Raw genomic sequence first — 14,531 nt, 5'->3', positions numbered from 1 at the left:
TTACATAATTTTCCTAATGAATAAGCAAATTTTTTATTCTTCGACACTGTCAAAATTTACGGTTTTTCTCCCGTGTAAGGAAGTTTTCACAACTGTTTGGCATTTCTCAATACGAAACGTCAGATTATTTTTAACAGATTTAAAGCAAGTTTAAGCCTTGTTGAGTCTAATTCGAAGAATAAAATGTTGTATTCCACTCGTTTGAGTGTAAATCGGACGCTTTATTCCACTCGTTGCACTCGTGATTTAATAATTCACTCGGTGAAATAATGCGTCCGATTTACACTCAAACTCGTCGAATAAATAACTATTATAATTTTTTTTAGAAAAAACCACAATGTTTTCAAGTACCACTGGCGTTTATTTAGCATTTGCCAAAGTTACTCTTAAGTGTGTCAAAGTAAATTTACGCGAAAAATATTTAGATAAAGTAATGACGTTACAAGACATCAATTTTGCTTGCAGACATGTAAACAAAATTCTCATAGTCAAAACATACAGATTGCATTAAGAGGATGTAGATAATGTCGAATAAGAGTCGATTAAAAATTATTGATTGGGTTATAATGGAAAAGAAACAATCCATTTTTTTTAATTTGAATCACGTGCTGGGTACTTTACGTATTTTATTAAAAAGTTCCAATGTTTGTAATGTGCAAAACAGGAATTTAATCCATTTTATCAGTAATTAAATTAATCTAAATATGTGCTCATATTTTTGTGTTACAACAATGTTACGTGTTTCCGCCCACATTTATGAAACTGTGAATTTTTTTCAAAATAAATTTTACGCTAATGCACCATGCATTTTCTAAATTAAAATGTAATAGATAATTAGTTTTCCAAATTACGGTTAAAAATAACCCCTGTATTGCAACAATTTCTTGCAGCTCCCAAATTGGCCTCATTTTAGTAAATTTTAGTCAAGTCATCGGGCATCTGTCTAATACAAATAAATTTGTCTTTTTATCTAAACAGTTTATCATTGTTTACCTAATCTGTGCTTTTGTATAAGTTTGTTATTATCCGGATGAAAATAAATCGTTGCAAAATTTTCAACAATAAAAATTTTATGTTTATATTGAAGTAGCTGTCAAAGGTGTCAAAAAATTGTCAGTTCAAAAATAAGAACAAGTGTGAGTCTGTTATTTTTTCCCCAATCTAGTAAGAGAGAACATTAACTTTACCAAAACTGACAAAAATGCAGTTTTATACCACCTATTTTTTTAATTTTTTGTAAAAAAAGGAATCGAATTAAACATTTTTTTATTCATTTAATTTGTTTCTCGTTGAAACTTGTGATTCTTAATAGCTCCAGAAATAGTCTTATTTTCTTTTTTAACACAAGAGCCTTGCACATGCCAGAGTTTATAAACACAAGAAGCAAATCACGCGTCAATAATCAATACCGATAAGTTTTTTGCTTTCTTTGATTGTATTTCTGCGATAAACCCTCAGACAAGATTTTATCTTTCAACAGTTTGATTTTACACACCGAATCAAGCATGTTATTAAAAATTGCGAACAGATATCCTTCGGTTTTGAAATGGTGCAATAGCAAATTTTCCACATCCACAGTTAGTTCAAAACTGAAATGGGCACCTTTGCGAGTAAGTTTTATAAATAGATAACGCACATAAGCGCCAACCAATGTTATCCACATCCGATTTCACGTGGTTTCGACCTCTGTTTCGGCTAACCAGTTAAGAATCACCAGTAACAGTTATATATTACAGTGTGCACACAGTGGATCGGTAAATTATATCAGTAAAATGACAGCTCCAATTGTGACAGTAGAGGAGGGTCAAGTTAAAGGAAAAGTTGCTGAAAATTATCAAGGGGGCAAGTTTTACAGTTTTTTGGGGATACCGTATGCTAAACCACCAGTTGGAGACCTGAGATTTAAGGTAAGTTAAAATTTGATTCAACTTTGATTTTTTTTTTCATTAATTCTTAAAATAACTCACTGAAATGTAAATTACAAAAGTGTAATTATTAATTCAAGTTAATGGATTTTTCTCTAAATTCTTTTCGTTGACGGATGTTGTATATCTTTCTGTTGCCAAGGGTAACAATAAGTGTATCCGTTCGATAAGCTAATCGAAGCTTTTTAATGGCTTTTGTAGGTAGTTTTATTATGCTTGATAAACCTTATCATTTTTTTGAAAAAATCACCCATAATGATTTTTTTATAAGCAATTTACTAGAGATTATTGACCGAGAAACGTGTTGACTCTGGTGTTGACCATAGGTAACCTTCATTAATTAATTAAATGGGTAGGTCTTAATTTGTACAAGTGGGACAAACCTTGGTTAAATGCAATTTTATTAAAATTGCTTACAATGCGACTTGAATAAATTTTTTTCACCATATTTTTTGGATAATTAAGGTTACTGTTAGCCATGGGCGTCGTTACAATTTTTTTTAGAAAGGGGTACCTCATCGTAGTTTAATACATAATATTTTATTACAAACACAAAAACATGTTATACGAAATAGGAACATAAAACCGTATTTTTTCCAAGGGAAATTATAAATGAAACCATAAGACACAAATCTCTAAAACCATAAATTGGAGTATAAAAGTGTAAAAGTTAAAAAAATATAAAAATTATAAAAGTTAAGCATAAAATAATACAAATCAGTAAATAACATGAACTAATAAATACACTTGGAAATCAAAACATAAAATAAAATACATTCAAAAAAACAATAATCAATAGAAATAAAAAAATTAAAGAAACAAAAGTTTTAAATTTCGTTTTTCTCAACCAATAAAAGTAAAAAAATGTTAATAAAAAATGTTCAGAAAACACAAATTGCAAAATGAGCTTGTTTTTTACTAGACGTGTGCAAAAAACAGCCATTTTGAATCGTGTTTTATACAAGATTTTTTCCAATTTGGTTGTGAAAAGCATAGGCATCAAATTCGAATTTAAAATCTGTGATTTTAATAATTTTCCAAAATCATACTAGATCGTGGCGTTGCTATGAAAATAGTGTTATTTGTTTTCTTTATATCACACTTTTTAACACTAGTGATAAAATTAAACACATTTGACAACTAAAATGACATATCACAATGGTTGCTTTTCACAACAAAATTGGAAAAAAAATTGTTTACCGTTAACGGAATAAAACTTATCCGAAAAAATGTCTTAGGCTAACTTCCAGGGGGGGGGGGGCTATGCCCCACCGTACCCCTTCAAACGACGCCCATGCTGTTAGCTCATTCAAAAACCAGTTATTTCAAATCGAAATTCATGAACTAATAAATAAGATAATCACTACATTAAAAAAATCAGTTACATTTTATTATTTATTTCCAATTACAAATAAACTGCTCCACAAAAGTTAAAGAAGTATTATTTTTACAACAAACAAATTTTATTCTTCTAAGCATTATCCAGTAAAATCAAAAAATTAAAAAGTTATTATCCTTTATCTCACTTTTAATTATTGTAATTATTGCACACTTACTTAACTTTTATGGAGCAGTTTAATTTATTAAGTCTGTATCTCTTATTGATTTTGTTTATCAATAAAAACTTAAAAAATCAACAAAGCAAGGTTCTCAAGGTTAACAAAAACAAGATCAAGGTGCTAAAAATTGTATTAAATCGTGATCAATGCGTTATTTTACAATTGGTTATGGTTATGAACCTTGAAAACTGCAACAAAAATCAAAAGATTGGAACAAAATATTTGAAACTTGATTTAACAATCGTTAAATAATTTTATCACCTTCCAAAATTTGCAGTTTTGAAACTATAACCTTGGATTTCAACTCTCTAAAACAGGTTCTTATAACTAATATTTAATTCTCGATTTAATTTCTGTGCCAACGTCAAAAATACAAATAAATTTACTACTGGTGTTTATGTACAGGGTTTTTCGAGCTCCAGCATAAGGATCACAGTTATTATAAAATATGCGAGGTCGGTTAAATTAGGGCAAAGTTGCGCATTTTTATGCTGATGAACACTAATCTGAAAGAAAATTTAATGTGTCATTTTTAGTTTTTGAATTACTTATTAGAAAATAACGGAAATTTGTAATTTTCGTTTTTATTTTTTTTTAGACAAAAACTAAAAGACCTAGACGTTTTTAACTAGGATGTTTTTAAGACACTTTCTTACAAGGAATCTAAATCTGTCATCGTATTTTCCAAGGCGCTCTTGGAAAATACAAACGCAACTTTGGATTTTTTTATGGACGTCACATTTGATTTCTGTAATTTTGAAAAGTCTTTTTGTTACTGATTACAATGTATGATGCTAATCAAAATTTAAAGGAAGAGTTTTGCAAAGAGTACTTAGGAAAAACATCAACAATTTTAATTAACAAACTATATTTTTACAGTTCTGTTCAATTTGGATCTGGAAGTCACATTTCCGTCAAGCTTGCCGTCTTAATAACTAAGCTTTTGAAATAGGAACAACGTGATAAACTAGAATTTATTCTTCGCAGAACAAAACAACACAAAGTGCTCGAATGCAATACCTTCAAAATTTAGTTTGTTAATTGATTAAGAGTTTCATTTTTATTTAGGAAAATATCTTTTAGATTGTAAAAAATAATGTTTAGGTCATTTCGAGTAGCTTCAGGTCGGTTCAGGTCAGTTTAGGCCACTTTGGGTTACTTCGGATTACTTTGGCTTGAAGTAAAAAGAAAGAGTTAAATGTATTGAGTTTTTGATTTTCAAAAGAAGAGGGGAAATGTTTAAATTTGGTAGTAAAAATGACAATCGAGACGTTTTAAAACATCGTGCTACAAAAGACAGTTGGGGAGACGAAGAAAGTGTCAGATGTACTGAAAAAAAAATTCAAGACTTGCAAAAAAAAATTAAATAGTTATTTTCGATACAAGTGCGCTGCCAAATTATTTTTCAGGTCTGAGATCAAATTTTGCGACACGAAGCGAAGCTGAGTATAATATAAATTGAAAAATTTATATACTTACTTCACTTTTCACCTTAAGTATCTAAGGGAACGATCATGAAAAATTTCTTAAAGCAATGTTTAAATTTAAAAAAATGTCAATCCAGACTTTTCAAAACATCGTGCTACAAAAGACAGTTGGGGAGACTAAAAAAGTGTCAGATGTACCGGATTAAAAAAATTTTTGACTTTCAAAAAAACAGAAACCAAATATGGCGTCCATAAAAAAATCTAAAGTTGAGTGTTGTAACTCTGATATTGGAAAATACGATGACAGATTTAGATTCCTTGTAAAAAAGTGTCTTAAGAACGTCCAAGTTAAAAACGTCTAGGTCTTTTAGTTTTCGCCTGAAAAAATAAAATCAAAAATTACAAATTTCAGTTTTTTTTCCCAAAAACCAAAACTTACACATTAAATTTTCCTTGTTCAACATAAAAATGCACAACTTTGCCCTAATTTAACCGACTTCTTATAATAACTGACATCCCATCTTGGAGGAGCTCAAAAAACAAACACTCTGTATAATTTTATTGAAAAATTTTCAAAATAAATAGTGTACCATGATTGTTTATTTTTATCTGGTGGTGTGTTAATTTATCATTGTGACAATAGTAAAGATAATAATAGAAATGTGTGTGTTGGCAAAATCGATAACAGTATGAGTCACAACTCAATCAATTTTTAGCGAATATGAAATTTGTCACTCTTCTATTGTTGCAAATTATCAAGAAGGATTTTTTTTTTAATTATTAGTACAAAGAAGTCAACCATGATTCATTAGTCAAGGAATAAGATTTTATCAGTTACAGTAATTTCACTGTAACTGAAATCTTGTAATAATTAGGTATAATTACAGAGTAAGTCATTCAATGTCATGAAGAACCATGTCGTTTTCTAATTAATAAATTATCTCTGACGTATATTAATTATTATTTGACGACACGAAGGCCAAACAATATAATAGCAAATACTTTATTAACCTTAATAAAAAAATATAAATTATATTTCCAGGCACCAGTCCCAGCAGAGCCTTGGAATGGAGTCCTTGACGCAACACAAGAAGGACCCGAATGTCCCTCCAAACACATGTTTTTTGCTTACCAAATCGGGTCGGAAGAAAACTGCTTGAATTTAAATGTGTACACCCGAAACGTAATATTTCTTCCAATTACAAATCATTTTTAATGAAAAAATTTTGACAGGTTGAAAATAAAAATGGCTCTCTTAAGCCCGTCATGGTTTGGGTTCACGGCGGTGCCTTTTTGTACGGCTCAAACAAAAGCGAATTTTTCGGCCCCGAATATTTAATGACTGAAGACATTGTCCTGGTTGCCATTAACTATCGTTTAGGAGCCTTTGGTATGTTTTAATTGGGGTCAATTGCATGTTTAGGTTTTGTAATAAATGTCGTCAATTGAAGAATCTGAGATAAAATTCACGACGTAATTGACGAAAATTATTTAAACAAATAAGTTTATCTGAAGCGGATTTGATAACGCTTGATTTATTTATTATTACGCTTTATAAACAAACACTGTTTCAGGGTTTCTCAGTTTGGAAGATCCGTCTTTGGGAGTTCCAGGAAATGCAGGAATGAAAGATATGATCCTCGCCCTCAAGTGGGTTCAAAGAAACATCAAAAATTTTGGTGGGGATCCCAATAATGTCACTATTTTTGGGGAAAGTGCAGGCTCTGCCTCAGTTCACTTCTTGTATCTGTCACCAATGTCGAAAGGGTTGTTTCACAAAGCGATTTGTCAAAGTGGAAGTGCTTTGAATTGTTGGGCTCAAGGTACCAGCAATGGGAGAGTTTTGGCCAACGCTTTGGGGTACAAAGAAACAGACGAAAAGAAGATTTTAGAATACTTAAAAACACTTCCTCCACACCGACTTATCAGAGCACAACACAAACCCCTAGATGTACTTGTTTAATTCAGTTAGGTGTTTTCGAATTTAATGTAAAAATTTCAGAATTTTACGGCACATCTCACACGGCCTTTTTGTCCAGTTGTGGAAAAACCATCAAATGAGCCTGCTTTTCTCTCTCAGCAACCCATTGACATTATCAAAGCTGGTACTTTTAACCATGTACCATTAATAATGGGTTATGCTTCAAAGGAAGGTATATTTTTCGAAGCGGTCCGGAAACTACAACCAGGCGCCAAAATTACAACAGATTTTGAAACCGAAATTCACTACGACTTGAAACTGGAAAAAGGATCAGAAAAATCGAAAGAAGTGGCTAACAAAATCCAAAAGTTTTATTTCGGTGAGGAAACTCCTTCCGAGAAAACCATAGACAATATGTATTTGGTAACAAAATAGTCAAAATCGATTTAAATCAAGATTAATTTGAAAATTTTTAGCTTAAAACTGACACTCAGTTTGTTCACGGAATCCACAGAAGTATTTACCACCAAAAACAACACAGCACAGAGCCGATTTATTTATATCGAATGTCCCTCGACACATCTCTAAATTATTACAAAACGATCTGCACAGCCAAAGCCTTACCTGTTCTTTTCCTTTTTTACTTCCTCTCGTACAAATCCGGTGAAGGCATAAAGAAGAATTTCTTCATGAAAATTGCAAACTCCTTACCGAATAATCGACCAACGGGTGTGTGTCACGCTGACGATCTCGGTTACCTATTTCCGTCATTTTTAAGTCCGAAATTGCAACCAGATAGTATAGAAGAACTATCAGTCCGAAGATTCGTCAAATTATGGACAAATTTCGCAAAGACTGGAAACCCAACGCCTGAAAACGATCAGTTGTTGATGAATGTTCAGTGGAGTCCAGTGACCAAAGAAGAAAATCACTTCATAGATATAGGGAAAGAACTGAAGACTGGAACTAATCCTGATTTTGAACGCATGCAGTTCTGGGATACGATCTACTCCAGTTGATTTTATAGTATTTAACTAAAGTTTATTATACCTAAGAAAAAGTTTTTTAATAAATTAAGTGCACCTTTTTTAATACACGCGTCATGAATTTGATCCTACCGAAATATCAAAACACTCAAGGTGGATAAGATATGTGCTATTACAGTTCATTTTTATACCTATTATACAGGGTGTTTCACATAATTTTACGAGGCCTGCGCCTGTAAGATGCAATCAATAATATATATTCCGATACGAACTCGATTACAAATTTTGAAAAACTGGATGATCTTCTCTAGTTTGTTCACCCTTTCAAAAATTACAACGTTTTTAGTTAGTTAGTGATTAATATAGATAAACTACAATCATATACAGGATGTTTACGGTCTTGAGGTTGAAATTTCAATGAGATGATATTCACGGTAAAAGAAAACTAATACGCTATATAAAACAAAAATTCACGTTGTTAAAGGAAATTATTCATTTTACACTATTTGTTTGAGAACTGCTGCTTCGGCTGCGACAATGGCCATTAGTATCATTACCTTGTGTTTCACCGTAAATCATAATCACGACAATCAATTTATTATTTTAATATCTTGCCATACATGTTTATAAATTTAGAAAAAAATTAAGAATCAAACCTATTGGAAACCATTCGCTGAAAGAGATTAAACAGAAGATCTTCGAATTTTGATAAAAACTAAAGCAAAAGCAAATCAAATGATGAATCAAATGATGACAGTGTCAAAACTATGAAGTGACTTTTCTCTTTCATTATCATGGATAACATTCTTGATAATAACAATTGTGTGAGCTTTTTTCTCGGTTACAGTATTTCTGTACTTTTCTATTACTAGGTCAAATTTCGACTCCAAGACTGTAAACACCCTGTATATCATATATATTATATATCATATCATATTCATGCCGTCTCTTGATAGAACAAATGATAATTGTTTCTGAAAAACTGCAGTTTATAATTAATAATGAAATAGTGATTAGTTTGTCATGGGTTTCCAAAAATTATATAATTAATGTGAATTTTTTGTATCCAGTGTTCTGTGACTCTTGTAAATTTGGGTGCGTACATTAGGCACAAGCCTCGTAAAGTTATGTGTGTATGTATTTATTTTGTATAAATACAGGTTGACTCAATGCGAATCAAGAATTCAATTTGACCTCCGTCTGTTGATAGAGAGATTTGATAACTTTTGACATTTTGATGATACCAAATTCAAAAATATTTTTTTCCCACACGCCAGTTCTTTGTACGGCTTGAATTATAACTGATTTGTCTTTGATTTCGTTTTGAAAATCTAAAAAACGTGTTAAAGAGGATTTATTTTTCATATCAAAATTGATAATCTTTTTGACTTATCTATTTAAACACTTGTCTCAAATCGTCAAATACACTAAAGAACAACTATCTGAAAAACAATAATTAATAGGTGAGATATTTGCAACCATGATATTGCAATCGCAAAACAAATGTAACAAATTTACGAATTTGTTTTTGCTAATAATTGTTCAGTTATTTTATTAAAACTAAATTAATCAATTTTAATTTTTGTATATTAAAAAAATCCTAGCCATTGGAGAACTGTCTACCCTATTAATAAACAAATTATTACCAAAAAAATACTTCTAACTTTAATACAATAATATTTGCAAATTAATTTTGAATACGAATAAAACAAACATTGTTGTAGTAAGAAAAAAATACGTACAACATAATACATAATCTACTTTTTTTTAAATATTTTATCTTCTGTTTATTATAGCAAAATTAAATTGTAAAATATTTAGAAAATCGATGTGTTTGTTGAATTGGATAAAAAAGATATGAAAGAATTTAATTTGTCAAATGTAACTTTATTAAACAGAATTAAGCTATCAATAAATTAAAGAGTTATGTTAAATTGCCTCTGGTTAGATTTGGTCATTTTAATGTCTAACAATAAATGGTTTTTATTAGATATTACTAATAATAATATTGTTTATTTTATTATACATTTAAAACGGCATTTACTTGTTATCTTAGTAAGTAAATAACATCAAACATTCATTAAAATAATTTTTTAATTTAACTTTTAATTGCGGTATAAAGTTATGAATTTTTAAAATATTTTTTTAATTATCTACTCAATTGAAAGTAAAATCGGTAACTAAACTTCATTACAAACTAAATATACTGTTAAATGACGTTTACAATGGAAAAGATTTATTGTTCTGGTTTATGGGTTCAGCCTCTAAGGGTTCGGGCGGTTTATTAGGAGGACAATCTTTTCTACGCTGATTGTATCTTACACAACATGGTCATAGAAAGTTTGCGAGGTTGCCGAAATACCAATGGTATTTATTGCTACTACAATTTTTCACATGTAGGAAGTTTTAAATAATAAAAAACTGTATTATTTTGATCTTGACTATTTAGCTATCGTTCTCTAATTTATTTGTCATAAATATATTGTTTTGCCCCAACTGTAAGCCCTGCTTTTGCTTTACTTTAATGGCATGTGTTAAACTGACATAAATAGCGAATACGTAGCGAGAGAGCAACAAAGCTGTTTACAAATGTTGAAAAGAGACAGATATAAATACGTTTTTCGTATTATCAATTGATCCACACGCGTAGAATGAAAAATTAACCACATCTAAGTCGCATATAATGTCCCTCCATCCACAAGTTAAGTCATCAGTGAGGTTTGTTTTGGTGAGATAAACAGTCGCAACTCGCGATCTAAACAAATAAAAAAAAAACAATGGCATCGCTTGTTATTACTCTAGAAGAAGGTCAAATTAGAGGCAAGAAAGATGAAGATTATTTGGGTAAAACCTATTATAGTTTTTTGGGTGTTCCCTACGCTAAAGCTCCTATTGGAGAATTGAGGTTTAAGGTAATATTCATGTTTTTGTTTATTGTCGAAATTTGTTATCAGTATAATTGGAATTACGTATTTATTTATTTAAATAGAATAAAACGTGAATTTGTTGTTTGCATTGAAATGTACGCACAAATTAATTTATTACTCATAAATTAATTATACTGTGTTTTTGAAGGTGATAGAATGAAAACCGCTTCTAGGTATATGTTTAGTTAATATTTGAACACCAGTAAAAAATTATAAAAAAAAATTCACTTAATTTCGGTAGTACAAATATTTTACGTTATTCGTTAAATAAATTCAGTACTTCTTCTTGGATCTTCTTGCTACCTTTAATGAATGTGATTAATTATCAAGATATTTGTACAACGCATTGAAGCATGGCGAACTATAAACTTGTTTCTAAGCACCAAAAAGCGGGCATAAATTGGCTTTTTTTTATAGCCCATACACAACAAAATAAGCAATTATTTTAATCTCTTGTACACCAAATTTGCTGAAAATATTATAAATTCTTATTTGAAAGACGCAAAATGCAAAAACCTTGCCTGCACCAAGGGCATAATAAGAATCGACAATGATACGACTATTGTTTATTCATATATGAACATTTTAATTTTACACCATCTTCAATTCAGTCAATTTTGTTAAAAAATATGAAATATTTTTTAGGCCCCTGTGGCGGTAGAATCCTGGAATGGCATTTTGGACGCCACAAAAGAAGGACCAGCATGTCCCTCACGTCATATGATATTTACCAATTATATGGGGTGTGAAGATAATTGCCTAAACCTAAATGTATTCACACCACAAGTAACATTTTTTTACAACATACAACTTTTTTTCTATTAATGACACTTCAGTTACCTAACGATAACAATTCTGGATCACTTAAACCAGTCATGGTTTGGATTCATGGGGGTGGTTTTTTAATGGGTTCAAATCAGAAAGAATTATACGGGCCTGATTATCTGATAACTGAAGATACTGAAGAACAAGTACAATTACTTGTTGCAATTAATTACCGATTAGGGGTTTTTGGTACGATGGGATTTTAATCAGTAGGAAACTCTAAATAAGTTTTTAGGATTTCTTAGCTTGGAAGACGCATCCTTGGAAGTTCCCGGAAACGCCGGATTGAAAGACATGGTTCTTGCACTTAAATGGGTTCAAAAAAATATCAAAAATTTTGGTGGGGATCCAAATAATGTTACCATTTTTGGTGAAAGTGCGGGTGGAGCTGCTGTTCATTTTTTGTATCTTTCTCCTAAAACTAAAGGGCTGTTTCATAAAGCGATAGTTCAGAGTGGAAGTGCCTTAAACCTGTGGGCTCGGGGTTGTAGCAATGCTTTGGAAATTGCTAAAAATCTCGGGTATAAAGAAACAGACGAAAAAAATATATTGGAATATTTGAAATCTTTGCCAGCGAAAAAAATTGTGGATGCACAACTTAAAACTCCCGATGTTGGTTTTAAATACATTTAAAGTAAATTTAATTGATTTTCGATATTTTCAGCCGTTTAATGCTTCCACAATACGACCATATGGACCAGTTGTTGAAAAAAATGTTACAGATAGTTCTTTTTTGACTGAAGAACCTATTGATATTATTAAATCTGGCCGATTTAATCATGTGCCACTAATTACGGGGTACACATCTAGAGAAGGAATGCTTTTTGAACTTATTAAATTAGGGCAAAAAGAGGCGAGTGACCTTAATTTGGAAAACGAAATTTACTATGATTTAAATCTAGAAAGGGGATCCGAAAAATCCCAAAAAATTGCAGCCTCCATTAAAGAAAAATATTTTGACAATAAAGAACCAACAGAAAATGACTTGGACAAAGTGTGGAAAGTAATAAAAAATCATGAAAATATTTTTTGTTAATGATGACTTATTTCAGCTCAAGACAGATGTTTCTTCACGGAATTTACAGAAGTGTCTCCAGTCAAAAACAAATCAGTAGTGAACCCATTTATTTCTACAAAATAACTCTAAATACCCAGTTAAATATTCTCAAGAATACAGTTTGTTCCAATCACCTTTACCTTTTAATATCTTTATACTTTCTGGTATCAAAATTTGGTAAAGGCATGACGAGCACAATGCTCTTAAACTTGGCAAAAAAGCTTTCAGTAAAACCTATCCACGGCACATGTCATGGTGACGATCTGTTTTACCTTTTTAACTCAATTTGGAACGGAAAACTTGAACCAAAAAGCGAAGAAGAGAAACATGTGCAGAAGTTTGTTAAGTTGTGGACAAATTTTGCAAAAACCGGAAATCCAACACCGAATAAAAATGACCAATTTTTGAATATTGAATGGAAACCTGTGACCAAAGAAGAAAATTTTTATCTGAAGATTGGTGAGGAGCTGGAAATCAAGTCAAATCCGGCAAGTGAAAGGATGAAATTTTGGGACGATATTTGCAACATTTAGTGTTTTTTTTTGTTGATGTATTATTTGTAAAAAAATGTAATAAAACTAATAAAGAAATATTTTCTACAAATTTTTATAAAAAAAACATTCATAATACCCTCCGCGTTAAATGTTAATAGCAATGTTATGTATTTTCTGTTTAGTCATTGTGATATTTCTTTAGTTATCAACGTTGTATGGCGTAAAAATAGACTGTTATTATTATATTCGAGTAAAATAGAAGCTACAATTTGAAAAAAAAAAAAACCGGTGCCGCTCTTCGATAAAAAAGACAAATCTCAACAATCCATTGCTCAAAGCTTAAGAGCAACTCATCTACCATTTCAAAAATTCTAAATCACTTTGGAGAGACAGATGTCATCGACTCAGGGTAGAAGACAGGTTAGATTTTATTGCATACGAGCATTGAGACAATGATTTGTAACAACTTCTATCTTGAGTTAAAAGTTTTTCCCGATGTATCATACTAAAATTTCTCAGAGAAAAATTAGCAGAGCATAATCCACTACCGTTTGTACTCCTAACTGCTCGTTTTTTCCACCAGAAAGCAACACTGCACAGAGCAGGTTTATCTACAGTGTGTCCCCGAATTGAGTTTACAAGAGGAAAAAAAATTCTCATTGATTTTACGCCAAAACTGCAAAGCAAACAAATTTGTACTTAAAACTTCATTATTCTGATTCAATGAAAAGAAAAGTTTATTTTTCTTTTGATTCTGAACTTGGAATAATTTTTCTCTGCTTTTAAGTCCTACCACATTGGCGGTTTTATTTATTTGGCAACTATATGTCACTTTAACAATTAATTTATTAATTAAATAATGAAAGTTCTTGTTTAAAAATGACTTTGGTTTTTACCTTAAAGCTGTTTCTTTGAGTTGCTATTTCTTAAAATTATGTTTTCCAAAGAAAAATTATTCTAGATCCAAAATCAAGAGAAAAATGAACTCTACTTTCTACTGAGTTAGAATAATAAACTTTTAATTACAGATTTGCTCGTTTCAGGTAAAGCAAAAAATGTTTTGCCTTTGCAGTTTTGGCGTAAAATCTAAGATATTTTTTTTTTCTCTTGTAAACTCAATCCGGGGACATTCCTGTATAACAAATTTCCCTCGACACATCTATAAATTTTTACAAAATTATTTAACCAAAGCTTTACTTTTCCTTTTTTTTTGTTACTTCCTTTCGTACAAATCCGGCGAGGGCACGAAAAAAATATTTTTTATGAAAATTGCAAAATCCGCAAAATGACAATGTCGGTTACCTATTCCCGTCATTTTTAAGTCCAAAATTGCTACCAGGTGGTATAGAAAAATTATCAGTTAAAAATTTCGTCAAATTATGGAAGACTGGTATACTCAACGCCTGAAAA

At 30.7% G+C, this 14,531-nt stretch overlaps 2 protein-coding genes across 4 annotated transcripts; both read left to right on the top strand.

The window, feature by feature from the left end:
• Positions 1–1,117: 1,117 nt before the first annotated feature.
• Positions 1,118–7,924, top strand: LOC123011579 (juvenile hormone esterase-like). 2 transcript variants are annotated; one of them, XM_044409083.1, is made up of 7 exons: positions 1,118–1,136; positions 1,737–1,907; positions 5,954–6,094; positions 6,145–6,301; positions 6,486–6,862; positions 6,914–7,255; positions 7,309–7,924. In XM_044409083.1, exons 2-7 carry the CDS (start codon positions 1,773–1,775, stop codon positions 7,849–7,851), a joined length of 1,695 nt encoding a protein of 564 aa, XP_044265018.1. In that variant the 5' UTR covers positions 1,118–1,136; positions 1,737–1,772; the 3' UTR covers positions 7,852–7,924. The 2 variants fall into 2 exon arrangements, with proteins under 2 accessions (XP_044265018.1, XP_044265017.1); XM_044409082.1 differs by lacking the exon at positions 1,118–1,136 and adding an exon at positions 1,434–1,610.
• Positions 7,925–10,502: 2,578 nt separating this feature from the next.
• On the top strand, positions 10,503–12,989 carry LOC123011583 (esterase B1-like). Of its 2 annotated transcripts, XR_006413157.1 has the most exons (7): positions 10,503–10,730; positions 11,391–11,531; positions 11,582–11,759; positions 11,806–12,182; positions 12,235–12,573; positions 12,623–12,804; positions 12,849–12,989. XR_006413157.1 is itself a non-coding variant. In XM_044409086.1 (6 exons), the coding sequence occupies exons 1-6, from the start codon at positions 10,596–10,598 to the stop codon at positions 12,683–12,685; spliced, it is 1,233 nt and encodes a 410-aa protein (XP_044265021.1). In that variant the 5' UTR covers positions 10,503–10,595; the 3' UTR covers positions 12,686–12,830. The 2 variants fall into 2 exon arrangements, 1 of the variants encoding a protein (XP_044265021.1); XM_044409086.1 differs by lacking the exon at positions 12,849–12,989 and having other exon boundaries at positions 12,623–12,830.
• The last annotated feature ends 1,542 nt before the right edge of the window (positions 12,990–14,531 follow it).

This window comes from Tribolium madens, unplaced genomic scaffold (assembly GCF_015345945.1).
Source record: "Tribolium madens isolate multiple individuals breed KSU strain unplaced genomic scaffold, Tmad_KSU_1.1 Scaffold_91;HRSCAF=231;Tcas5.2_LG7, whole genome shotgun sequence".
Lineage (NCBI taxonomy): Eukaryota > Metazoa > Arthropoda > Insecta > Coleoptera > Tenebrionidae > Tribolium > Tribolium madens.
This window is presented reverse-complemented; position numbering and strand designations above follow the sequence as displayed.

Excerpts from the sequence above, each read along its gene's own strand:
- LOC123011579 (XM_044409082.1), top strand. The coding sequence starts at position 1,506 with ATGTTATTAAAAATTGCGAACAGATATCCTTCGGTTTTGAAATGGTGC. Across the intron at positions 6,095-6,144 it reads TAAATGTGTACACCCGAAAC|GTTGAAAATAAAAATGGCTC; the intron begins GTAATATTTCTT and ends AAATTTTGACAG. Across the intron at positions 7,256-7,308 it reads CCATAGACAATATGTATTTG|CTTAAAACTGACACTCAGTT; the intron begins GTAACAAAATAG and ends GAAAATTTTTAG.
- LOC123011583 (XM_044409086.1), top strand. The coding sequence starts at position 10,596 with ATGGCATCGCTTGTTATTACTCTAGAAGAAGGTCAAATTAGAGGCAAG. Across the intron at positions 10,731-11,390 it reads TTGGAGAATTGAGGTTTAAG|GCCCCTGTGGCGGTAGAATC; the intron begins GTAATATTCATG and ends AATATTTTTTAG. Across the intron at positions 11,760-11,805 it reads TTACCGATTAGGGGTTTTTG|GATTTCTTAGCTTGGAAGAC; the intron begins GTACGATGGGAT and ends ATAAGTTTTTAG.